This window comes from Pseudorasbora parva, chromosome 18 (genome assembly GCF_024679245.1).
Source record: "Pseudorasbora parva isolate DD20220531a chromosome 18, ASM2467924v1, whole genome shotgun sequence".
Classification (NCBI taxonomy): domain Eukaryota; kingdom Metazoa; phylum Chordata; class Actinopteri; order Cypriniformes; family Gobionidae; genus Pseudorasbora; species Pseudorasbora parva.
In genome coordinates this window covers 31,973,828-32,000,828 of record NC_090189.1, presented here as the reverse complement: position 1 = coordinate 32,000,828, position 27,001 = coordinate 31,973,828, and the positions used below count along the sequence as shown (strand labels likewise).

General features: G+C 39.4%; 1 protein-coding gene across 3 annotated transcripts in view; it reads left to right on the top strand.

Moving 5' to 3' along the window:
* sgcd (sarcoglycan, delta (dystrophin-associated glycoprotein)) overlaps window positions 1-27,001 on the top strand; it is a 278,772-nt gene that overhangs the window by 129,111 nt on the left and 122,660 nt on the right. For all 3 annotated transcript variants that reach the window (XM_067423887.1, XM_067423885.1, XM_067423886.1), the window contains exon 2: window positions 19,293-19,478. In XM_067423887.1, the coding sequence (XP_067279988.1) occupies window positions 19,293-19,478 (186 nt within the window). The remainder of the gene's footprint in view (window positions 1-19,292; window positions 19,479-27,001) is intronic.

Below are 27,001 nucleotides of genomic sequence, written 5' to 3'. Positions count from 1 at the left end.
AATAGGCCCAATTCCTGCTGCAGAAAAAAACCAAAACCATGTCTCTTCCTCCTCCATCTTTCATTGACTTCTTTGACCATTTTGGGTTCAATCTTTCCCCAGTTTGATGCCGGACATAATGTTTCAGACACAAATCAATTAAACTTGCATTCATCACTAAAATTAAAATTTTAGTGATGAATGGACCAGTTCTCCTCTGTTCACACAACATGCTCCTCAGCAAAGGTTAGTCTAGCCTTTTGAATCTTTCTGCTGATAAGAGGCTTGGTCACTGCAGAGTGAGCATTGAAGACGTGATTGGCCAGAGATTAGGTTAATAAGTGACGAAGTGATTAAGGGTGTTTTCACACCTGAAAGTCCGCACCAAGGTCCGAACCAAAGTTTGTGTTTGGACATTTGGTTCTTTTTGGTTTGCTTTCACACTGCAGTTATGTCAGCGCACCAAAGAACTTTACATGACGCACTGGCGTCCTGTCGTCATCATCTATGTGGGCTGCATCTTAACATTGATTGGTTTGTTAGCGGACGTGCGTCTGACGTCAGTGTGTTGTCAATTCAGCGGCTAACTTTGACAAGAATGAATGAACAGACACATATCGTTGGCAATACTGTTAATATTATGGCACTACTATCTGCAGCACCAACTATACTCGAGGCAAATTCACCAAATGAACGTCCTCGTTGTGCAAACATTTGATCGGCGCCGACAGGAAAGGAGGAGCTCCTAGAAGATAGGCTTTTTAGCCAAACAATGTGTTTTATTTTATAGTTATGTTTAAATATTATAATGTTATTTTTAAATTTCATCTAGGCTATATTGATTATGAAACGTGCACAGATGTGCAATATATCAAAGACATCGAGTCAGAAATAATTTTGACCACTTTTTGTAGAATGTTTTGTAGAAAGCTTTGTATTTTGTATCTTAATTTTAATAAATGTTTCATCATTTGCCTGAGTTTAATAAATAAGCTTAAATAGCAGACATCCCGTGATCATTTGCGTTGCACATGAACTGGAGTGGTCTCATAAATAAACCGAAACTCAGCATAACGTTACTTGTCTCACAGACATTAGAAATATATATATATATATATATATATATATATATATATATATATATATATATATATATATATATATATATATATATATATATATATATATATATTCACAAGCAGAGCTGTTCACGCGAGCTGACTGGCTACACAAGCGGTTCTGTTTAAAATGCTGCGAGCTCCATCACTGCATGTGCTGTGAGTTTAATCTGTGTTTTTTCACTAATCCTACACCAGAACTTCCTGTAAATGGTCTGAAAGTCCGAACTATACAGAAAATGCTTTCACACAAGAAACGAACCGAACCTTTGTTCAGTTTGGTCCGGACCGAGACTACCTCTTTTCGTCGGACCAAATTTCGTCTGTTTGGTCCGGACCGTGGTCCGAGGGAGGTTTCACACCTGTAAATTTGGTTCGTACCAAACTGAAAAGTCCGAAAATCCGGACTAAACAAGGTAGGTGTGAAAGCACCCTGTCTTCCTGGCAGAACTTAAGCTGAAGCTTCCATTTCTTTTTATTGGAAAAAGCAAACCCAAAATTGATAGTCAAATAAGGCGCTGACATAAAAACAAAGTGAGCTCATTATTTTACAAAAGAAAGTTTATTTATCTTAGTTTTGATTATTTAATTTTAATTTATTTATTTTGGAACTTCACTGAAGTGAAACAAATGATAGGATTATTCATCACTGCTAAAAACAGCTTCTCATTATGTAACACTTGAGTAAAAAACAAAAGACTTAAACCAGTGGGCTATTACATTAGGAATATGATGGATGAGCCACATTTGAAGCTATTGTACAAAGCCAATACACATACATCTGTGAGCACACATCATTTGAATTTTATATTAATGCGCCTAATTGGCAATGTTGCTCAGCAAACAGTGCTTAATTTGAGCCCAATCCTTCCGGACCCTCTTCTGGAAAATGTCAGATTTTAGATTTTGCATTCCGGCATTGTTTTTTAAACGTTCTGGCATATACAAGTGCATTTCGAAACGAGCGGAGCAGAGTGAGTGTTTCAGAATGTCTTGAAAACATCCACACACAGCGAAATAGAGAGCGAGAGCGGGTTAATGCCTATATGTATTTGAAGGCTATGATTTGTTATTGGCATATATATTTTTGATCACCTTTTTTAAATTTCAAAATCACTCTCATTGGTTGGTGCTCACTGCTTATTCTAACTGAGCCCCCAGCGGAAGTGTTTTAAGGCGGCGTTATTTTAGATTATTATCATTGAACGTATTATTTCTTTGCCGATGATGTGTCATAAAGTCACACTATGACATACAGTATAGCCTATGTAGGCTATCACGTTTATTTTATTTTTCTTTTTTTATTTAAAATATTCACAAGCTTGTTAACCAGCATATGAATTATATGATATATTCTGATTTTCAAATATGTGGAAGTGAAGGGGTGGTGTTGTCTAAACACCTTTATAATGATCATGTGCGCTATGAGATTTGACTAAAGTTCAGAGGATCTGCCGGATTCACATCACGTAAAAATATTTTTTTTCTGAAAGACATAAAAGTAAGTGGCCGGTGAACTGGAAGAAGAATAGCGTTTCATACACAATGTGTAGGCTATGTGATATTTTAAAATGTATGTTATAAGCGATTAATCACAATGAATCAATTTGACAGCACTACTTATTTTTACTGGAGTACTATTATCATCAAGTAAAATTACTCATACCAAGATTTTGGTTGTATCAGATGCAATATAGTCCACTCGCCTCACTAATATAGAAAAAAAAAAAAAAACAATATAAAATAACTTTCAAATTTACAGTGGTAAGTTACAAAAGCTAAATGCCATTTTTAGATTTAATTTATTCTAAGCCCGTACCTTCGCTGTAAAACACAAACTTAATTTGTATATATATATATATGATCTAAACACTATTCATACTATTTGGGAATGCTTGCTACTATGCACATTTTTTGCCAAACTTGACTATTGTTTTGTTTTCTTCGCTTTAAGAGACATACTACCTCAGGATTTCCTGCCATATTCACTTGGTCACCAGCTCCAGTTTTTCAGTCGTTAACCTAGTCCTAGAGCATGACAAGAAATAGTTTGGAATCATTTTGAATTCTGTGACATGTAGCACCAGAGTCAAGCTAAGCAAATCCATGTTGCAAGATTCCAATTATAGTTACCCGACTGAGTTCTAATTTACTGAAAGCACATTTTATTTCCCAACAAGTCAATTTTAATCAGAACTGATATTACCTGTGGAGTGCTGCAACATTAGCTAAAGCACCAGTTTACCTTAGCAAACAGTGAGGCTAATGAGCCATATTTACATTGGATGCTTTGCAAAAGTACTTCAATCGTCAACCAATTCATTTGTCTGATAAAATTAAAACACTAAAAGATGCTTTTTCGCACGAGTTTACGCAAAACATTCGCTTTAATGACGAGACATTTGCCTTGCAATTGGCCTCTACCTGTGAATCGTTAAAATAACAAGCACATTTTCTGAACCCCCCACAGTCACGGGTTCATTATACTGCTTGTGGATCTGAAGGACAGTTGTGAAAATAAAGAGTAAAGTTAAATTAGTGAATGGGTATGAACTAAACTAACCCAGAGTTCAGTTGCATTTTTTCCCCCTGTCCTTTACAATTGTAGCTTGATAAGTGAGTCTGTGCCAAGCCAAGTCAGATTGTGCGAACTGTCTTTTAGGTCAGAATATATCAGATCCAGCTTCTAGGCAAGATTTTTTTTCCTTTTAATGAAATTGATATTTTTATTCAGCAAGGACACATTAAAGGGATCATGCACTGCATTGTTTTATAATGTTTCCTGTGGTGCGCTTACACTGTTGGTATGATTTTATGTCATAATTTAGAAATAAAAGACATTTTAGCCCTTTGATTTGAATGCTCTGTTTTAAGGGGTGTGTCTGCTGTGAGACTTCAGTGTAGACATTATATTTATATCGTGGGATGAAAGGTTGCAGTGATGAGCATGTAGCCGATCGCAGACATGTTGAGCTCATGAATGCAGTGATTTCTACACACTAACGAATGCTTTCGTCATAACTAACAGTGCAAACACAATGCGCATAAGAGATTTGTGGATTTGTTGAGTCCAGAACTCAGTCACTGATAAACTCATGCTGTTTGATTGACAGCTCCAGCGATATCAAAGGGAGCGTTCTTTGTTCGCTTTCTATGTTATTTAATCACTAACAGATTATTTTCATCATACTAAGAAACAATGTGAAATTGACAGTTTAGTCACTGGTTTGATTTACTTAAACATAGACAAAGAACATCTGACTGTACATGAATCACTGGTCACAGATCAGGCGTTAGAATTAACATGGTTAATTTACGCAGTGATTTTTCAAAGAATAACCAAATACAGATAAATAATGCTCAACTGAGACCTTCACATTGTTGAAAATATACAAGCAAATTCCTAGCATTAGCATTCTTTGGAAGGTAATGTTATTTTTAGTCCAGTAATCCTGCCGCTCTTCTCTCCTCGTCATCTCACTAACACGCCAGTGGGCGGGGATTTTCTTCTGTAGAGGCGGTCTTTCACCTATCAATAGGCACATTCCACAATGAGTCGTTTCTTTGGGCTTGGTTACAATCAGTGGTGTAAAGTTACGAATTACAAATACTCTCGTTACTGTAATTGAGTAGTTTTTCTCAGGAATCCAGATTTTTGAGGTTCGGCCAAATACCGAATCCACTGGTTAAGATTCTGCCGAAACCAAATACCGAATCCAACTCCCATCCTCAGTCCATTATCACAGTAAACACATTAATGACATAAACAACGCCCACAGCAGTGTATTTTTAATTTAATTTTTTTTTTTTTTTTTTTTTAAAGCAACATTATGCCAGGATGACTTTGCCGTTTTGCTGTCTGTAGATTCCTTCATGCACAAAAAAAACGGATCACCGCTTCTTTTACGTCCTTACGTAATGACGTCATTTCTATCCTACCGGCGGATGGAAATGCATTCAAACACATTCATCTAAAGTATTTGTAATCAAAACTTAGTATAGTAATAATTATTATTGTAATCAACATCATCTTGGATACGTTTTTTAATTCATGTTTTGCCAAAGCACTCAATACAGCCACTGTCGTGCAAACACTGATGTTTTACACAGATTAAATAAACTTACATTGACATAACATATTACACAAATCCTCAGTTTAATCCTCCCCAAATATTATCAGCATCCGTTTTCCGAGAGAAACAGCAGCCGTCCCACTCCGAGAGAAAGAGTTCTGTTCAAGACGACGCTGTCACGCATGCAGTATCTCAGCTCACCGGTTCTCACAGCAAAACATGTCTCAGTTCAGTGAACTGTTGGAGTTACAACATATAATTCAAGATCTTAGTTTATTTCTAGTCTGAGGGACTGCCACTCATGTCAGAAAGTGAGTAACTAAAGTAACTTGTGAGATCAGTGCTGATTTGAGACGCGAACCGTTTAGAACGATTCAGTCCGATTTGGTGAACTGGTTCAACCGGATCACTAAAAAGATCCGGTTAAGAAGAACGATTCGTTCGCGTACCGGACATCCAGCGGCTATTGTTTAGGGTTCTTGCCACCACGAGACAAATTGCCATTGCAAATTGAACATATATAGCTAGCCTTGAATTGCCTTCTTGTGACTGAAAGTACTGCCAAACAACACATTTTCTGTTCCATTTTCACTCTCTCACAGCCTACTGCATTCGAACGGTCCACCTAGTTAACACGTTGCCATAATCAACCGCGGCATCATGTTCGACTAGTATCGCGTAGTGCAAGCGGGTTCGGTTCGGTGAAAAAAAATTCTAAGGTTCGGCAGAAACCGAACCCAGTCAAAAAACCCAATATTCGGCCAAATCCGAACCCGAATCCTGGATTCGGTGCATCCCTAGTATTTAGGACAGGTACTTTTACTCTACTAGAACTACATTTTTTGACAAGTAACAGTACTTCTACCTGAGTATGCTTTTTCAGTTCTCTTTCCACCACTGGTTACAATAAAAGCTGTTTTTGAACTAACAAGGTATTTTTCATTTCTGAAACTTACAGGATATTCTTATAATATGATGACCTCTTATATTTCAAAAGCTCAAGGAAAATGTGCTTACTCAGTTCATGAACCCATTAAATTTGTAAAGATGGAAGACATCTATAATGTTACAAGAGATGTAGGCTATATTTCAAATACATGTTGTTCTTTTGAAAGTTCTATTCATCAACATATCCATAAATCTAGAAATTTGATTGAACCTGTTGTCACAAAAGACAAACCTTTTTTGCTTGGAGTTTTGCTTTTCTTGTTTTTGAGGATAGAAGGAGCTTTATAGGCCATTGGGTAATTGTCTGCCTCTCTTTATGATCTCGAGACTGAGTGGTCTCTTTCATCCAATATTGATATGGTTATGATGATATTTTGCAGGGATCACAACAGACTCTACCGTGAAGGCACAATCACAAGACTGCATAGATGACTGCTTTATAGCTCAGAGGAAACAAGTGGCCCCTTGAGTCTCTGTGACAAAATCACTGTAATGCTGAATGTATAAACAAACAAATACACTTTGTGCTTTTAAAAAAAGAAAGAAAAAAAAAGTAGATGGTTCATATATTTGCGTTTGGCTCTAAGCGATGTTGAGAAACTGAGGAATGGATGAGGGTGTAAGAGCAGTTCTCCTGCAAGTCTTCTAGTGAGCTGCCAATAAATGCAGGCACCAGGGAGGGAGGCTAAACTACAAGCAGGTGTTTCATATTCTGCGGCTTTCTGACAATCCTCCTTTTTTTAGAGCCAACAGTAAAGCATCATCCTCTCTAAAATCTCAAGCGCTGCAACCTGCCAGACTCACAAAAAGAACAAAGGATACATATGACATTTGTTATAAAAGCAGGATTTAGTCTAGAATCCTGAGCCTCAACGCTCCACACTGTGCCTCCAAAACAACTGTTAGTGTAGAATTCAAGCTCTGCCCCGCAAACCTGTGTTTTGTGGTCTCAGCACATTTAAAGCTGGCATTAAGTCAAAATGAACCCTATTTGTTTTCTTAATGCATACTGGTCGTATCGGTAATGAGTCTTCTTGTCTTCTTGTCCTTTTTGGAACGACCCAACAATATGGCAGCGATTATTGTTCGCTCTTTGAAGTGCCCATAAAGGCATTATTTATGCCATTTGGAATGCACTGTTCATGTGTTTCTGAGCAATGTGAAGAATGAGAAGTGTGTTTATTGTTCTGTATAGTTGGTAATTTGAAGAGTTTATATTATGTTATGTATATTGTTTATGTTATTGGGTGTTGGGGTATTGGCGTCTATAGAGTTCAGTTAATAATAATGGTAAAGATTAAAGTTCACTCACAAATTAAGATACGGTTATCATTTACTCAGCCTGTAGCTGTTTCATATCTGTATGAATTCCATTCTTCTGCTGAACATAAAATATATTTTTAACCTAAACAGTTGATGGGCCCCATTGACTTCCATAGTATGGAGAGAAAAAAAATACTATGAAAGTCAATGTTTTTTAAATATATTTTGTGTTCTGCTGGAGAAAGAAACTTATACAGGATTGGAACAATTTGAGGATTATGGAATAATGACAATTGTCAGTTTTAGCTAAACTATCCCTTTGAGATATGCTTAATGTTAAAGGGTTAGTTAACCCAAAAATTAAATGTATGTTATTAATTAATCACCCTAATGTCGTTCCACACCCGTAAGACCTCCATTCATCTTCAGAACACAGTTTAAGATATTTTATATTTAGTCCAACAGCGTATCTAAGTGTATGCACACTATACTGTCCATGTCCAGAAAGGGAATAAAAACATAATCAAAGTAGTCCATATGTGACATCAGTTAGTTAGTTAGAATCTCTTGAAGCATCGAAAATACATTTTGGTCCAAAAATAACAAAAACGATGACTTTATTCAGCATTTTCTTCTCTTCCGCGTTTGTTTTTAAACTTCAAATAAAGATTCAAACAGTCATGAATCAGCATACTGATTCATGATTCTGATTTTTTTTTTGACCAAAATGTATTTTCAATGCTTCAAGAGATTCTACTTAACTAACTGATGTCACATATGGACTACTTTGTTGTTTTTATTCCCTTTCTGGACATGGGCAGATACGCTCTCAGACTAAATATAAAATATCTTAAAGGGATCCCGTGGTGTTGAGACTTGTATGGCTTAATATAACATAAATGATGTCTCTTACTGAAATATGTAGTAGAAAACCCATGAAAGATCTACGTTATTTAAAAAATCGATTTTATATTTGGACCATGGGCGGCGCCATTTTGTTTGCGTTCTAGGTTGATGACGTAGAATGGTTGCACTCCTCAATCAGCTGGCGCTACCCGTAGCTATTTTTACCACAACGCAACTCGAAAAATTTTTCAGAGTTAAACAAAACGAATGAATTGCTTTGTAATTGTACTTAAACACACTCAAACATACATGTGCACACAAACTCACCTACACAAGTCACAAACAGATCGGCGGGCGGGCACACACACCTGACAGACTACGCTGTCTCAATCGAGATGTTGGGCTGCTCAGTCTCCACGACAGGGGCTGAATCTGAAATTGACCCCCTATACCCTGAAATAGGGCATTATTTGAAGGGACGGCCATTTGTAGTGTTGTCCGACACCATAGTGGACATGTTCAAGTGCAGTCATTCAGTCTCACGTTGCACCGCAATAACGAGTGTACAGCCGATTTACAAACAGCTGTCCGACTTCACGCACTCGTCTTAATTCAGTCCTTCAAGTTGTATTAGTGAACAAAAGTAGGGAATGTTATTTGTGTCTTAAAAGTGAAAGTTTAAAGATTGAGGTTAATTCACTGAGCTTGTGCTCAAACTTTAATGCACAAACCAATCCCATGCATCATCACCAAAACATCCTGCCTCTCTTCCTCACGTTACCATCCCATCCTCCAACCTAGATATTTCCCTCTGCTGGTTACATTAGGCATTACAGTTAATCTACTGCATATCAACAGTCTATCTATGATATCAACACAGGGAATAGTGATTGAGGGTTATGTATGCGCGCACGCAGTGCGTGTGTGTGTGTGTGTGTGTGTGTGTGTGTGTGTGTGTGTGTGTGTGTGTGTGTGTGTGTGTGTGTGTTCGCGCCGATCTGTTGGGGTGTGTGTGAGTCTGTGAGAGAGAAAGAGAGTTTGTGTGCACATGTATGTTTGAGTGTGTTTAAGTACAATTACAAAGCAATTCATTGGTTTTGTTTAACTCTGAAACAATTTTCGAGTTGCGTTGTGGTAAAAATAGCTACGGGTAGCGCCAGCTGATTGAGGAGTGCAACCATTCTACGTCATCAACCTAGAACGCAAACAAAATGGCGCCGCCAATGGTCCAAATATAAAATCGATTTTTTAAATAACGTAGATCTTTCATGGGTTTTATACTACATAATTCAATAAGAGACATAATTTATGTTGTATTAAGCCATACAAGTCTCAACACCAGGGGATCCCTTTAAACTGTGTCTGAAGATGAACGGAGGTCTTACGGGTGTGGAACGACATAAGGGTGAGTCGTTAATGACATCAATTTCATTTTTGGGTGAACTAACCCTTTAAGAAATGTAGAACCACTGTTTTCTCTTTTGTGTGCAGAAAATGCAATTAAAGCCAGGTGCACACTGTGCGATTTTGCCCACGATTTGGCCTTCTGAGACAAATTTAGCAAATCTTAAAAGATTCCTTGTGATCCTAGGCTAAAGTTGGACGTCTTTGATCGTTAGTTTGCCAATTAATGACCGCTGCGATCAAATTTTACCTCAGACGAAATTCTAGCAGTGTCAGAAGATTTGAAGCACAATCCTCCTGCATTGTGACTTCTCTTACGACGACCGTCAAATATCTAGGTTTTTCAAGACAAACTATGACCAAACGATTTCTTTGTAGCCACCATTTCAGTCTCGCGTGTAATGCAGCTCACTGTTACCGAACGCGTCATTTATTGATTATATAAAACTCTGAACGAGTTTTCTTGCGTGCGTCCGTTTTTAGCACGCCTTGACTATCGTGCAGTCTGACATTAATGACAACTGAGATCTTACAGTGTGACATGGCTTACATTGGGGATCATGTCTGTACAGTCTGACAAGGAACATTCGCAAAGGGTTTTGAAAAATCGCAGAGTGTGCAGGACCCATAAGAAGAAAAAAATGCATATGGGCCTTTGGAGTTCATAATAAACGTACAGTAATTTCATATTGTGTCAATGTCGGAAAGAGCGGTTTGGATAAATTACAGTGATATTCTCAGAGTGGTTAAGTGTATTTTGCTCTCTTTTGAGATCAATAGTTCTTGATCTTTAGCTGCAAGTCCTTTTTCACTTTATTTTGTTACCAGTCCCTGTTACGATACGGACAACATCTGTAGTGTTTGCTGCTGACAAGGGCAGGACACTAACACTTCAGTTCACAGATGAGTAACTTGCCATCTCAGCTTCTCCCCGAGGAACCAGCAGTGTCGAGTAGTGCTTTCACTTCACCTGACCTGTTCTTCAGCAACTCCATTTACAGTTGTGTGAGCCCAGGAATATCTTCAGAAACAGGAAAGACATTGAGATTTGTATCTTAGTCTTCTTTTAATTGCAGGGTATGTTTTATTATGGTTGGTAAAAGCCTGGCTGTTGTTTCCAGCATACCAAGGGCACTTTGCAGATATGTAATTGAGCTTCCAGATTCTTAAAGAGAAATTATACCCTTCACACAAATCATTCGGCATTAATGTACATGCTTTGTATTCATCATTGTTGAAATGTATTCACGTAAAACCAACGGCAAAGAAGCATCACTTGTGGATGTTTATTCATTTATTATCATGCTTTTAACAAATCATGCATTTATTATAATACTTTACATGAGTATTACAATGTAATATGAAAATCCTCTGGTCTAAAGAAGAGAATGCTATACACACCCCCGCGTGTTTTGAAGCAGATGCAGAAGTGAAGTCCTTTTTTTACTGGCAGAAAACACCACCCAGGCAGGTTTCCTAACTTTTTTTTGTTGTTGTTGAAAACCTGTACACCTGATGTCCTGACAGACTGGACACAATCATGTACCATTACGATGATACAATGAAATTGAAAAACTACTGAAAACACACTCCTGAATACCAACGTATTCTCCACTGAGCCAATGCAGAGCCCGGCAACTAACTCCCTCTTGTGATCATAGACCGTAAAAAAATATGGACGACTCGACATCATCCGTTTCCGCTTGGCAGATTTGAAGCTTTCAGGCAGCCTTGCACGGCGCGGACATCTTGGGACCGAGTCTGCGCAGTAGCGCTTTCGGGACCGGAGATGCGCAGTAGAGCGCAGGAGTAGAGCAAGTAGTACAGCTGCGATATCAAAAGCCCGCCCACACTCTCGCAGATGCAGAACAATTAATTATGTTGGTGTGAAATAAACAGTTATGGAAATGTAGAAATTAAAGCTAAAGCTCTAATCTGGTGATCGAGGCACGAAAGCTTCAGTATCTGAGAGGGAGAATGCAGGCTTGCTTGTGATGTAATCACGCAATGATGACTGAATCAACAAAACGTTTACTTTATCTACTAAATTTGTGCCCTTATGTCTTTTTAAAATATTTTAAATTTTGCATTAACTTTTAATATGGTATTTTCATACAAGGTTAAATATAAAAAATATAAAAATAAATTTAAAAAAAATCTGCAATATAAAAAAATTCTACGTTTTAGTAAGCAGAACTGGCAAATTGTATATTGTACCCATACACGTGAATTGCTCCTAACTTGACATATTTGAGTACGCTAATTCATACATTTAACTAATGATTATTGTATAATCTCAATGTTCTCAAACTGAGCTCATGCTCCATACGTCACCATGATGGTAACCCTACAAAAAAACAAACACAAAAAAAACAGCATAACAGAACCTCTTCTAAACTAGCATAGTAAAACATTAGGGTTACTCTCTAAAAATGGCTGGGTTAAAAACAACCTAATTGGCAACCTAGCGCTGGGTAAATATTGGACAGAACACATGCTGGGTTAAATTAACCCAGTGGCATTTTAACCCAGCAGGCTGGGCTGTTGAGAAAACCCAAAATGTAGTCCATTTTTTACCATTAATGGATTTGCTATTCTGGGTTATTCTTGCTGGGTTGTTCTTAAAAAATCTCCTGTGCATTAGCCTACTGTAAAACTAGACATCATGAAAGAACAAATGAAAAATGCATGTTTAGACTGTTTAAACAATAATTTTTATTGCTTGACAAATGGTACAACACACAAATGTGTTAAAATTGGCCACAATGACAACTACAAACCTAATATATTCTGTCAATCTATTCACGTTTAAATCAAACTTTTATTTTGACGGGTTGCCGTGACTTTTGAGTCTCAGTGTTCATGATCACGCGCCCCCGTCATTCACATAGAGACGCAAAACATAGAAGAGTAATATTTAAATAGTATTTAATATACACAGACACTCGTATATATTCGGCTACAGTCTGGAGCCCTGCGTGACACGACTGAACGCAGCTGTGGGACCGAATATAGTCTACTTGTATCCTCACATTTTTAACATTTCAGTATACTTGGTACAGAAGTACCGGTACTTGTGACATCCCTACATACAACCATGTTTAATTTTCGTAAGGGGATCATGGTTCCGTATAATCACAAACTGTATTAATCTATCGTCTCACATGCTTACCTGAACTAACACAAGTCAGTTACATTGCATCGGATTCTGAGGTAAAACTTTTGTGGTCTTAAGGTCATGTAAGCTTAAGAATTGTTGCCGCGAAGAAGAAAAAAAGCTATAATTATGCTAATTCAAAATATTATTAATGAAAATATATGAACTTATCTTAAAACATCTGCAACCAGTGGCTTTGTATTTTGCATTGTCCTTTCAAAATGACAGTTTGGGAGCGAATTTAAATGAATCAAGGCGGGAAGCATGTGAAACAACCAAGCGCTGGGTAGAATCAACCAATGTTATGGCAGTTTATTGCCTACAAAAACGGCTGGATTGGACTACAACTAGCTTCTTCACGGTTTGGTGACATCGTAAACCCTTGCTAGTCTCCGGAGATGTGACTTCTGCCCGTAATGGTAAGGGCCATGGCGTTTCCGGACAACCTGTGCTTGGCACTTCAGCCAATAAAAAAACATGAAACTACATTTGGCCATCTAACAATGGGACGGGCTTCATAGAAGCAGGAAGCAAATGAGCCGTTCAGAGGACAGTGGAGACAGCGGTGTGGAACAAAGGTCACATATAAGAAAAATACAGTGTTTTTGTTTTAATAAAAAAAAAAAAGAAGTATTAAGACATGTAATACTGCGCCCCATTAACACAACCAAGGCTAAAAAAAAAAAAAAAAACACGCAACCACCCCTTTAACTAATGGAAGGTGGTTTGCCTTTCCCCTTGCAGAAGAGTTTTAGCAAAAAATGAATTATGTTGTTTTTCCTCATCGAGTCCCATTTATCACTTCACCACTTCTCATTTAGGTTAAATATTTGAAAGGCTCAGAAACCAAATTCCTATAGATACGCTGAACATCAGAATAGCCAAAGGACGTTGTATTATTTATGTGCATATTTTGAAAATTTCACAAAGAGGTTTTTATCCTTAATTGTGGAGACTGGATCATTTACATCAATCATTTTCAATAAGCTGTCCTAGAAAGAAAATATTTGATTTACCTGTTATTTTCTTTGCTTTTTTTCCCTTTTTTTAAAAAAAAAAAAAAAAAAGCAATAAATATACAATGGTAGCCAGAATTATTATATCTGACAGATCTGAAAATATTGACCTTTTTTGCCTTCAAAACATTTCATTTCATAATGTTCATGAAATATGCAGATGGTTGCTCTTACCATCAAATATCAGATAAAGTGATTTGTACTGTTTTCATCCACTTTTTACTTTAATATTTGGTATGTCCACCTTTTGCAGCAATTACATCAGCACATCTCTCTGGCACAGTTGTTATCTAGTTGTTAACTTCAACACTAATGTTATCTCATGCCTTCTGCAACTGAAGCCAAAGGCTTTCCTTTGAATGTACAATAGATAAGATCCAGACCCAATAAGTCGACTCCCAGATGCCAAGTGTTCTAATATTTTGAATGATTATTAGCCAAAAATGATAATTCTGTCAATAATTACTCACCCTAATGTCGTTCGACACCCATAAGACCTCCTAAGCACAAATGAAGATATTTTTGTTGAAATCCGATGGCTCAGACAGGCCTTCAGTGACACCAATGTCATTTCCTCTCTCAAGACCCATAAAGGCACTAAAGACATCATTACAAAGCCCATCTTACTACAGTGGCTCTACAATCATTTTATGAAGCGACGGGAATAGTTTTTGTGTGCAAAAAAACCCCTAAATAATGACTTATATAGAGATGGGCCGATTTCAAAACAAAGATTTGAACGGTTATGAATCAGCGTATCGAATCATGATTAGGATCACCAATGTCACGTGATTTCAGCAGTTTGGTACGCAATCTGAATCATGAATCGATACGCTGATTCATAACGGTTCAAAACTTTGTTTTGAATTTGTTTTATTTTAATCCACCTCTGTAGCCTGTTTGGATTAAACCAGCTGAAGTAGTCATAATTCTTCCGGAAGCTGATCATGTCACAGTTTAAAAACTGGACCATTGCTATATTACTGATTATTCTTCAGCCTTCTTTTTTCTGATTCATAGACCTACTCATGTGAAACTGGTACAATTCTCTTGCCTAGAAATAAAATGTTGGTTTTACAGGGCAGTGCGGAAAAAAAATAGGAAACTTTTCCACTTAACTCAAACTCATATCAGGAATATCCTACAGTCAGTGTTTCCATGCTGGCTGAGCAGTGATACACTCCCAGCCCACTGATTCCCCTTTATTGACTTCCATTTATTTTGTAACCAGCGTAGATGGTTGCGTGAGTGAATGATTTATTTATAAATAGGGCAAAAGTGACAGACAATCCCAAATGCACAGTCTTTCAAAGCATTATTTTCCGTTAGTCTGTATTGCAGTGCCTTTACTGTACACATTTGCTTCTCCATTTATATTTACAATACAGAGAGGATGCTAAAAAGAGCAGCGAGACTCAAACCTATTACAGATGGTCAAATTCCCCACTGTTCAAATACAATTGAACTCAGGGCCTACTTTAATGGCAATAAGCCTGACGTTCTTTGCGATTCCCTTTGAAGAGCTACATCATGACAGATTGTGTGTTTAAAATGCTGGTGATTATACAATATGAGGAGTTGATGATAAGGACAGAATGGGTAAAACCCTATGATATGGAGAAAGAGAGACTTGTTTAATTTTTCATTGTGCGTTCCTGTATTGGAACTTTCACAGAGCTGTCGGAAGTCATTTGTTTCAGTTCGGCCTGAATGTGCGTGCTTGTCAAATGCGATTGCCAGCAAAGAGTGCTGCTCAAAACACAGTCGACAGCAAATTGTATTCTGCGCAGAGATATTAGTATGACGGTTCAAATATACAGTGTCTTTTACCTTTTGTATCCTGATTTTTAGAATTGGAATTATTTTCAATTGTTCTTTATTGGAGTCTTCACTGCACCGTAAAAACAATTATTGCAAGTTATGGCAACATATTTTTTTACATTGCTTTAACGCACCTTGTCCAATTATTATTATTTTGTTTTAAGTTTAATTTAATTTAAGTTGAAATGACTTAACCGTCCAAGTTGATTTTGCATAAAAAATCAAGGCAGCAACTTTTTTCCCACATTTTCTCCAAACATTTTTCCACATTTTCTCCATTTATATTTACAATAATGGGGTCAATAACATAACTGTTTTCAAAAACACATGTACTTCCATTTATTTTGTAATGTAATAAATAAATAAATATGTTTTATTTAAAGTTAAAGAGTTTTGCTTACACATTGAATTCATCTTTCATCTATTATTCATATATATATATATATATATATATATATATATATATATATATATATATATATATATATATATATATATATATATATATATATATATATATATATATATATATATATATATATATATATGCACCACATCACAATGTACAACCCGAACTAACCTTGTCCTGTTGTAAATATTTAAGATAATATGACATTAATTAATTACATTTTTTTATTTAACTGCTGTCCATGATGTTAATTAAATTCCCTGTCGTGTTCTTTATGTTTCAAGTAATTGTATGTACAGTGGTGGACAAAATTATTAGAACACCTGACTGAAAATAATGACTTGTTTTTGCCTCCAAAACATGATTTCATTTTATAATGTTCATGACACATGCAGATGGTTGCTCTGACCATCAAATAACAGTACGTCGTACTCTTTTCATCTTGTCTTGCTATCACCAGACCAAGCTCAAAATAATATTGAACATTGGTCTGGGGAGTCTGCTCTGTATTTTCTTATGCACAAGAGGCCTGATCAGCTGGCATTATTCAAATAACTCGGTATGCAATTGGATAGTCCTTCAACCAATCAGACCACAAGAGGCGTGATCATCGGGCAATGACCCATTGCTCTATCTGTCATTGCGTTAAACCCATGTCTGTGATTAGTCCCCTCAAATGTGTAACAGAAGCAGAAGAAATGAATGTACAGGTTTCCAGACTGAGTTACAGGGCGAAATCAAATCGCCGGCAGATCAGGCTGGGTTTAACCAGTCTAGTTTTCATCCACTTTTAACTTTAATATTTGGTATGTCCACCTTTTGCAGCAATTACATCAGCACATCTCTCTGGCACAGTGTCAATATATTTCCTCTGAGAACTTCAACACTACTGTTATCTCATGCCTTCTGCAACTGAAGCCAAAGGCTTTCCTTTGAATGTACAATAGACCTGTCCAGTTTATTTTCCAACTCTCCCCAAATCTGCTCGATGAGGTTGAGGTCCGGACTTTGAGGGGTCAGTCCATCATTTTCAACGTTCCAGCAGATTCCTTCCAACACAGATAGTTCCGGCAATAGTTAGAAGAATGTGTCGGGTCATTGTCTTCTTGGAAAATAAATCCAGGCCAAATAAGACGGCTCCCAGATTCCAAGCGTTCTAATCATTTTGGCCACCACTCTATGAATTGCATTTTCCTCCCAGTCAGCAACATAGTGTTGGCCCAGATCCAGCCCACATCTGGTACGTGTGAAATCCACATGAACCAGATGTGGCCCGGATCTGGACAGACACTATGGCCGCATTTACACTGCAGGTCTCGATGCACAATTCCGATTTGTTGAATAAAATCTTTAAAATCGGATTTTTTTGATGACACTTACATCATGACGCTTACATCCGTCCTTTGGGTGAGACGTTAAACCGAGGTCCCGATTCTCTGAGGTCATTAAAAATCCCAGGATGTCCTTCGACAAAGAGTAGGGGTGTAACCCGGCATACTGGCCAAATTTGTCCATTAGCCCCTGTCTATCATGGCCTCCTAATCATCCCCATATAATGATTGGCCTAATCACTGTCTCTTCTCCACCAATCAGCTGGTGTGTGGTGGGCGTTCTGGCGCAATATGGCTGCCGTCGCATCATCCAGGTGGATGCTGCACATTGGTGGTGGTTAAGGAGATTCCCCCTTCTATATGTAAAGCGCTTTGGGTGTCTAGAAAAAGCGATATATAAATGTAAGAAATTTTTATTATTATTGTCATATTTTAAAACCGACCTGTATCCAATATTTGCATATACACTGTACACTGGCAAAACAGCCCAATACGTTCTGACCTGGAAAAGGAAGTAAAAGGGGGCGATATGCAAATGACACAATAGATTCAGACAGAATGATTATTCAATGTTTTGCTTTCCATCTTTAAAGGTCAGCAAAACATTGCTCTCCTAAGGTGGAGAAAAAAGAGGAGAGCCCTTAGTGTCATGTGATCGCAGTTTGTGTCCACCTTAGTTGACGTCATTTGCCTCCTTCCCTTTTTCAATGACGTATGACTCGCAAATGATGCAAATGCACGTATCCCAATCATATCGGATTTATTACCACATATGAGTGAAACCTGAATTCCATCTGAGGATATCAGAATTCATGTGTTTTTTTTCCTGTTCACGTCAAATCCAATCTGTGCCCCATGAGAGGGAAAAATCGCAGTTGGGTCACTTGAACCATGCAGTGTAAATGGGGCCTATGTTGATGTATGGGATGTATACTTTTGAATAAATAGTGTGTCAGGCAAAAATTTTGTCATATCATCAACATGTCCTCCAACCAATACGCCTATATAGGTTGTTTGACACTTCCTTGAAATACGACCCATGGGAGCGTTTACTAAAGGTGCGCCCCTATCGACAATATTTTAATTAATTAAATACGACGCGCAGGAACGTTTTCTAAAGTTGTGCTACTATTGACAGCAGGAAGCTTTCATTTTAAAGCATTTTTCCCTTTTATCTGCTTTAAATTTCAGGTTTTGCATAGCTCAGTTGGTAAAGCATTGCACTATACAACAACAACATGTGATCATGCGATTGTGAGTTCGATCCCAGGGAACACGTGCTCAAAAAATGTGTACACTCTAAAAAATGCTGGGTTTAAAACAACCCAAGTTGGGTTGAAAATGCACTAACCCAATAACTGGGTTGATTTTACCCAACGGTTGAGTTGTTTTAACCCAGCGGTTGGGTTAAATGTTGCTTAAGACAACCCAATGGCTGGGTTAAAACAACTTAGCCATTGGGTTAAAACAACCCAATTGTTGGGTTAGTGCATTTTCAACCCAACTTGGGTTGTTTTTAACCCAGCATTTTTTAGAGTGTATGCACTATAAATCACTGTGTAGGTTTAGGGGTGGGGTGAGTGTAGTTGTAAATTTTAAAAAATATTTTTGCTAAAAATGACAAATGGTTGTAAAAAAGTCCACACATTGCATTAAAATGAATACACATTTTGATTGGTAACGACAGTCATACGTAATTTCATGACGTCAGACGTAACACGACACTGTCATTATTTTTACGCCAGCTAGAGGGCGCATGACTTTAAAACGTAAATATAGGTCGTAATAAGGCGCTTGAACAACGGCCTATAGAGTCGTATTTTTTGGGAGGACAGGTTGCATGTCATTGACCCCTAAATCAGTAAAAGTTTCAATGCCTCTAACAAAATCTTCACATAATTAATATTTTATTTGTGTTTTCTTGCAGATGACCCAGGAACAGTGCCCTCATAGGAACAATGTCCAGAGTACTGAAAAACCGCAAGTGTATAAAGTGGGGATCTACGGCTGGCGGAAACGTTGCCTTTACTTCTTTGTCCTCCTCCTCATGATCCTCATAGTGGTCAACCTCGCTCTCACCATCTGGATCCTCAAAGTTATGAACTTCACTATAGTAAGTGCAGTCTTTTACTCTGGGCTTCATTACTGCTGCTGGGCATTGATTCTTTCAACGACTCAGAAGTGAGCTGAAATAACGGGTCTCCATCATAGTGATCCGTCAATTCTATCTGTGTATTTTCTGAGCTTCAGCCAGGCAAACCACTGCTTTCATTTGCCTCTCAGTGGTCGATCTGTTCAGGTTTTCGCACGTACAGTCAGTTCTCTGGGGCCAACTGCCTTCCCTCCCTTCATGTGTTTACTGATCTTTTCAACTTTCTCCTACTGTGCTTTGGGTCTTGATTAATTGGATGTACAGCAGGGCCGGATCAAAGGAGGGGCCCCGGGGCAGAACTGTCACAGGACCCCAAACCCACCCAGCGATGCAACGCCCTCTATAAACAAACTCTCCTAACTTTCATGTAACATTTGTTGTGTGATTTAGTACTTTGTAGGATTTATATCCTTACATGATGGTACTGAGGGATGCAGAGGAACTGGAAATCTGTTGGAATAAGATTGTTGAGGAAGAACATCTTTGTATTTTAATAATCATTTTCTTTTTGTATTCTAAATAATTAACCCAGACAGCAACATAATGTCGGCCCAGATCCAGCCCAGATGTGTACCAGATGTGGCCCGGATCTAGACAGACACTGTGTTGCTGGACTTAAGGAAATAAAGAAGAAATAAGAACTCGACGGGAAGTTCTAAGTCTGCAAAATGATATTTTATTTAATATGCTCACATTCACTCTTGTTTGTGTCTAAATGTAAAAAGCGTTTCTTTGATCTGATTGGCCAGCATTTTGACATTGACGAACGCTGTTAGACCTCTGAGGCAAACCAGGCTAAAAATGTACATTTTAACACTGTCTGCCATCCTAACAAAAAACCGAGTGATGCATAATGGAGAGCAGCTTCAAGAAATAGCATATATTGGGGGGACAATTTGACCATTTCCACTTATCGGAGGGGGGACTTGCTAAATATTGCCTTCTCTTCTGCTACACACTTAAAAGTATGTAGGCTTTCTAATATATATATATATATATATCTTTTTTTTTTTTTTTTTTTTTTTTTTTATCGACACCAAGGTACTTCATTAATTTCAATGAGAAACCTTAGCCGTCATACACAGACATGGGATAGGACTGCTATCATGATGAAATTATATATTGGGTTATTATTTTACCATTATGACATGTTGGAGTGTAATTCTCAATTTAATAAGCCAGCATAATTTACTTTACATTTATTACATTTTTTTTAGACACGTTTGAACACATAACCCAACCCCATCCAATCTCTAAACCGACCCATGTGTGTATTATATGATATAAAAAAAACGGGTTATAACAGACAGATATGACTGCAGGCACAATTTACCTATTACATCATTACATCAGCTTTGATTGTAAAATGTCATTGGCTCTCGTGTGTCTCGGTGTATCTTTTGAATGACTGAGTGGAGTGAGTGCATTCACAGAGCAGCGGGATCTTGTGAAAGCGGCGTAATATATTACCTATACCTGTACAACTTTACAGGTTGACCTACAAAAATACGTCATAACTGCAGAACTCTATTGTTGTAAATATATTTGCAACTCATTAAAAGCTGTAGATAACAAGTGGTAAATTCTTTCTGATTTTGTTGCTGCACCTAATGAAAGAATATATGTTGTAGAATCCTTCTTATTTTTTATTGTTGCCATTTTCTCTTATTGCTGTGGTAATCCTTATCACCTGTGATAAGTCATGGTTGTGTGTTTGTGCGTGCATGTGTGTGTGTGTGTGTGTGTGTGTGTGTGTGTGTAACGACTGCTCTGAAGGTAGGTGTCAGGGTTCTGTCACTTCGGTCTAGCTTTCTCTTGGTTTGGTGACAGAGTCCTGACACTCCTGTATTTTGTCCTGTCTTGTGTGAGCACGCAGCTTTGAGCATGCTCGAGCTGCGTGCTCTTCTGTCCCTGTCATTTTCTGTGTGGGGCGTGGTGTTCGGGTCCCAGCACTTCTGTCTAGTTGGATTTCGGTTTTGTGTTGGGATTCGGACATTCATGCTCCTTGTTTTGTCTTCTGTTGTGAGTGCACAGAATGAGCATTCGCTCATTCTTGTGCACTGTGTTGTTGTGTGTGTGTGCGCTGTCCTGTCTGTGTTTTGTGTTGTGTAGCATGCAGCTGGTGTTTTACTTGCTGCATGCTTGTTGTCATGTTTCGTGTGAACATGCAGTTTATGAGTTTTCATTAACTGCATGTTCATGTCATGTTTGGTGTGAGCACATGTTCATGTGTTTCTTTGTCCCATGTGCTCTCATGTCAATTGTCTAACCCCACCCACCTTGTTTCCTGATTATTGGTTCATTTGCCCCACCTGTCTTCTCCCATTACCCTCGTTTGTTTGCTCCCCATTTAATCTCCTTGTGTTTGCAGTCCTGTGCTGGATCGTCGTCAAACCTTCCTCATGTTTCCCTGCTCCTGAAGTCAAGTCAAGTCAAGCCAAGCCAAGAAAAGTCAAGTCTTGTTTTTCCCCCTCGGGGTTGTTTTTGTTTGTCTTTATTTATTTTTATGAAATAAAGCCCATTCTGCCTGCAATTGAGTCCTCGCTCCTTTTCCACTCTACAAACCCTGACAGAACGATCCAGCCATCATGAGGACTCAGCGGAGAATGGGCTCCAACCATCTACCAGTATCCACTGCCTACAGTCCCCTCTTCCAACGCATGCTCCAGGTAACAGCATTGAGTTCCCTTCGTCAACGGGGGAATGACCTGAGGGAATTTGCCCTGGAGTTCAAGAAGGCAGCGGATGGGCTGGGTTACAATGATGCGGCTCTCAAGGACTTGTTTAACTATGCCCTTGATGAGCCTATTAGCTTTTGGAGGATGTTGGGCATGAGAGATCTTTCATTTGAGGGGTTTGTGGAGTTTCTAGCCCAAAGTAGGAGGCAGTCAGCACTGCAGCAAGAGGTGCCTCCTCATGTGGTGCACATCCTTCCTCCCTCAGACACTGAGACCTCCAGTTCTCCAACACTCTCCTGCAGAAGGAGGAGAAAGAAGTCCACCTCTAGCTTTGCTGCAGTTCCCCCCGAGGTGGCTGAAGATGCTGCAGCTCTCCCTGAGATGGCAGTGAACGCTTCTGTTGACCTAGAAGCATCTATCTCCATGCCATCACCGAACCAACGTAGGCGGAGAAGGAGAAGGAAGGCTTCCTCCATATCGTCAAGTCTGACGGTACCTGAATTTCCTGTCATGTCTGAAGAGGTTGCCCTTTCTCTCTATGTCACTGCCCTTGTGTGTGTCTGGGCCACTCACACAGCATCGGTTCCCAGCCCAGAGGCTGCCTTGAAGCCTGTTATCTGCCCAGAGACTATTCCTGAGCCAACTGTTTCCCCCTTATGCCCTGCCATGGCCCAGAGGGCTATCCTCGCCTTTTATGCCATCATTTTCCTGCGTGCCTGGGAAGCACACACCTCTCAGCTGGGTGTCTCTTGTCCTGTCTGCACTCCTGAGACCGTCCCAGAGCCCTCTGCCTGCCCGGAGGCCGTCCCAGAGCCCTCTGCCTGCCCGGAGGCCGTCCCAGAGCCCTCTGCCTGCCCGGAGGCCGTCCCAGAGCCCTCTGCCTGCCCGGAGGCCGTCCCAGAGCCCTCTGCCTGCCCGGAGGCCGTCCCAGAGCCCTCTGCCTGCCCGGAGGCCGTCCCAGAGCCCTCTGCCTGCCCGGAGGCCGTCCCAGAGCCCGCTCTCACCCTGATTCCAGTCTTGTCTGATCTGCTTGTCCTGCCGACCCCACTCAAGTCCCATGCTCTGCCGGTCCCGCTCAGGCCTCCTGTCCAGCCAGCCCCAGTCAAGCATCCAGACCCACCTGATCCTCCCTGGCCCTCAGCAAGGGCTCCAGATCCACCAGAACCTGCCTGGTCCATCCCTCCCTGGCCCTCAGCCATGACTCCAGATCCACTGGAGCCCGCCTGGACTGTCCCTCCAGCACCACCCTGGTCATCTGATGGGGTTCCTGATTGGCCAGAGTCACCCTGGTGTGCCCCTCTGGCTCTGCCCTGGCCTTCTGCTGGGACTCCAGACCTGCCTGAGCCTCCCCGGCTCAACCCTCCCGTCCCTCCCTGGTCCCTTCTAGAGATGTTCAGGGCTGTCCTGCTGGCTCTGACTTGGCTCCCCTCCCTCCCTCCCCTCTTTGTCTCTGTGTTTTGATTTTCCTGTCTTGTGTTGTCTGTGTCGGTCTTATGTTCCTGTCTTGTTTTGGTGTCCCTCTTTGGGGACGCCAGGTGGCGTCCCTTTAGATGGGGGGTAGTGTCAGGGTTCTGTCACTTCGGTCTAGCTTTCTCTTGGTTTGGTGACAGAGTCCTGACACTCCTGTATTTTGTCCTGTCTTGTGTGAGCACGCAGCTTTGAGCATGCTCGAGCTGCGTGCTCTTCTGTCCCTGTCATTTTCTGTGTGGGGCGTGGTGTTCGGGTCCCAGCACTTCTGTCTAGTTGGATTTCGGTTTTGTGTTGGGATTCGGACATTCATGCTCCTTGTTTTGTCTTCTGTTGTGAGTGCACAGAATGAGCATTCGCTCATTCTTGTGCACTGTGTTGTTGTGTGTGTGTGCGCTGTCCTGTCTGTGTTTTGTGTTGTGTAGCATGCAGCTGGTGTTTTACTTGCTGCATGCTTGTTGTCATGTTTCGTGTGAACATGCAGTTTATGAGTTTTCATTAACTGCATGTTCATGTCATGTTTGGTGTGAGCACATGTTCATGTGTTTCTTTGTCCCATGTGCTCTCATGTCAATTGTCTAACCCCACCCACCTTGTTTCCTGATTATTGGTTCATTTGCCCCACCTGTCTTCTCCCATTACCCTCGTTTGTTTGCTCCCCATTTAATCTCCTTGTTTGCAGTCCTGTGCTGGATCGTCGTCAAACCTTCCTCATGTTTCCCTGCTCCTGAAGTCAAGTCGAGCCAAGCCAAGAAAAGTCAAGTCTTGTTTTTCCCCCTCGGGGTTGTTTTTGTTTGTCTTTATTTATTTTTATGAAATAAAGCCCATTCTGCCTGCAATTGAGTCCTCGCTCCTTTTCCACTCTACAAACCCTGACAGTAGGATCCAAACGCAGTTTAATTTAAAGGATAATTCACAATCGTTGTCAGAGAACAGGAAAAAGGTCATACACAGGTAGTCCAATCAAGCAAACAAAACAAGGGACAGAGGTAAAGGGTAATTCGAGACAGGCAAGAATTCCAATGAAACCGAGAGACATGAAACCAGGGATAACGCTGTGTGTGTGTGTGCGTGTGTGTGTGTGAGCCTGTTTATGTGGTTTATGAGGACACAAATTTGTATAACTACATGGGTATTACACTGGTATTACACTATAAATGTGGTTTATGAGGACATATCAAATGTCCCCATAATTCAAATGGCCTTAAAAACATACTAAATGATGTTTTTTTGAGAAAGTAAAAATGCAGAATGTTTCCTGTGATGGGTAGGTTTAGGGGCAGGGGCAGTGTAAGGGGATAGAAAATACGGTTTTTACCATATAAAAACCATTACGCCTATGAAGAGTCCCTGTAAACCACATAGACCAACATGTGTGTGTGTGTGCGTGTGTAAGTGTGTGTGTGTGTGTGTCTGTTTTAACAGTGCTTGTCGAGCCCCATCTCACAAAAATGCGTATAAATAGTACGAATGTGCAATCTTGTGGAATGTATTGACTGAACTATGCGTATCAGTAGTGCGAGTGTGAAATCTTGTAGAATGGATACACCAAAATGAGTTTTGGCGTGAATATGCTATGCTGTTTTTCACGTGCATATGATATGCACTTTATGGCGTATTATACGTACGTACCCCCCACCCGACCACCCTAATCCTACCCAAGAGTGTGTCATATACACAACATAAAGTGCATAACATATGCATGTGAAAAACTGCGTAGCATTTGCACGCCAAATTTTTTTTTTTTTATCCATTCCACGAGATTTCACACTCGTACTATTGATACGCATTACCATGAGATCGTGAGGGCTTGTCTCACTTGTCTACAAGTTTTTGATTCTACAAATCTATATTTCTCAAACATGCTTTTGCCTCTTGCCTACCTCAACATTCCTTCTCTGCTTTGTAGTGATAGTATATTTCACTCACGAGTGATATTTTATACTTTTTCAGCTTCAATGATAATTACATTCCTCCATACAAAGAATGTTAGTGATGGGATGCAGTCTGATTGATTTAGTCATATTATTTTTTTTATTTTTTTTAACTTGAATTAAACGCTTTAATTTGTTACCACAGGAAGCACATATTTAGGTTACCTGACAAAACATTTTCACAGTGAAGGCCTGGGGCCTGATCCCTTACTGTGACTAAAATGATTTTGCAATGCAGATTTATGCAGATGAAATGTGATGTTTATGTGGGGTGATACATTCAACTCAAGATACTTGTTTTTGTCAAGATTCTGAGCCTTCCTGTAAAGAGAATGTTAGACTGGAGTAAGATGGTGTGAAGGGCATCGGGTTCTCAAGGGACCTGTGGAGATCAGGTCTGTGCAGAGTGCAGATGCAGATGAGCAGCTGGATGTTTTGCTGATTTATGTCACCTCGGATTGCAGGATGGCCGATGTGTCAGGGCTGGAACGGAATTAAATATTTAGTGTCCTCAGATGCCAAAGGACGGTGCATATCAATGTTAACATCACAGGAGAATGCATTAGAAATTGAGTTTGCACATCTTTGTCTCTCTCCACACTGTATTCATTCTCTAGACAAAATGTAATTAGCATTATATCATATTAATTTGATTAATATAGTACCATGCAGAAGTCTTAATGTCTTCGTTTCATAGCTATTTGGCAGTGAATGCCCATTTCAGGAGTAATGAGGCATGTTTTACATCTCAGAGGTGATTTTATAATATTTTGACACATCTCTGCGCTCAGTCAATGCTGAGATTTCAGCTTGGTCGAACTGTAAGCTCATATTTTCCAAGATGATATCACAGTGTTGCATACATTACATACAAAAATGCATACTTTTTTGTATGCATGTTATCTATCACTGTATTGACAGTTAAAACGTCAAGTGAACTTCAGACGAAGACTGCTAGGAGCTAAAATGACCAGATTTCAATACTCACAATCTCAAGGTGGAAATCAGAAAATGATAGAGAAATTCAGCAAAAGGTAGATTTGAATTCCGCTCGGTTTTTGTCCAAACTCTCTGCCTCTTACCCCTATTGTTACTATTGACAATCCAACATCTTCTGTAATTTTGTCTGGCCCAACCAGATGTCAGTGGACAGAGTTAGTGTAAATTACTTCTGCCAACAAGGCAGTTTTTGTATTAATATTAATATTGATACATTTGTAAGGCAATATATTTTACATTTAGGAAGACAAAAAAAAGTGTTTATTGGTTAGGATTAGGGATAGGTTTGGGGGGGGGGGGGTTCCTTTACATTTGATAATTTTAATAAATAGAATTATTTACACAGTTTTATTATTGCTAACTGTTTAATGTACAACAATACAATATGCAAATAGTTGGCTAGCTG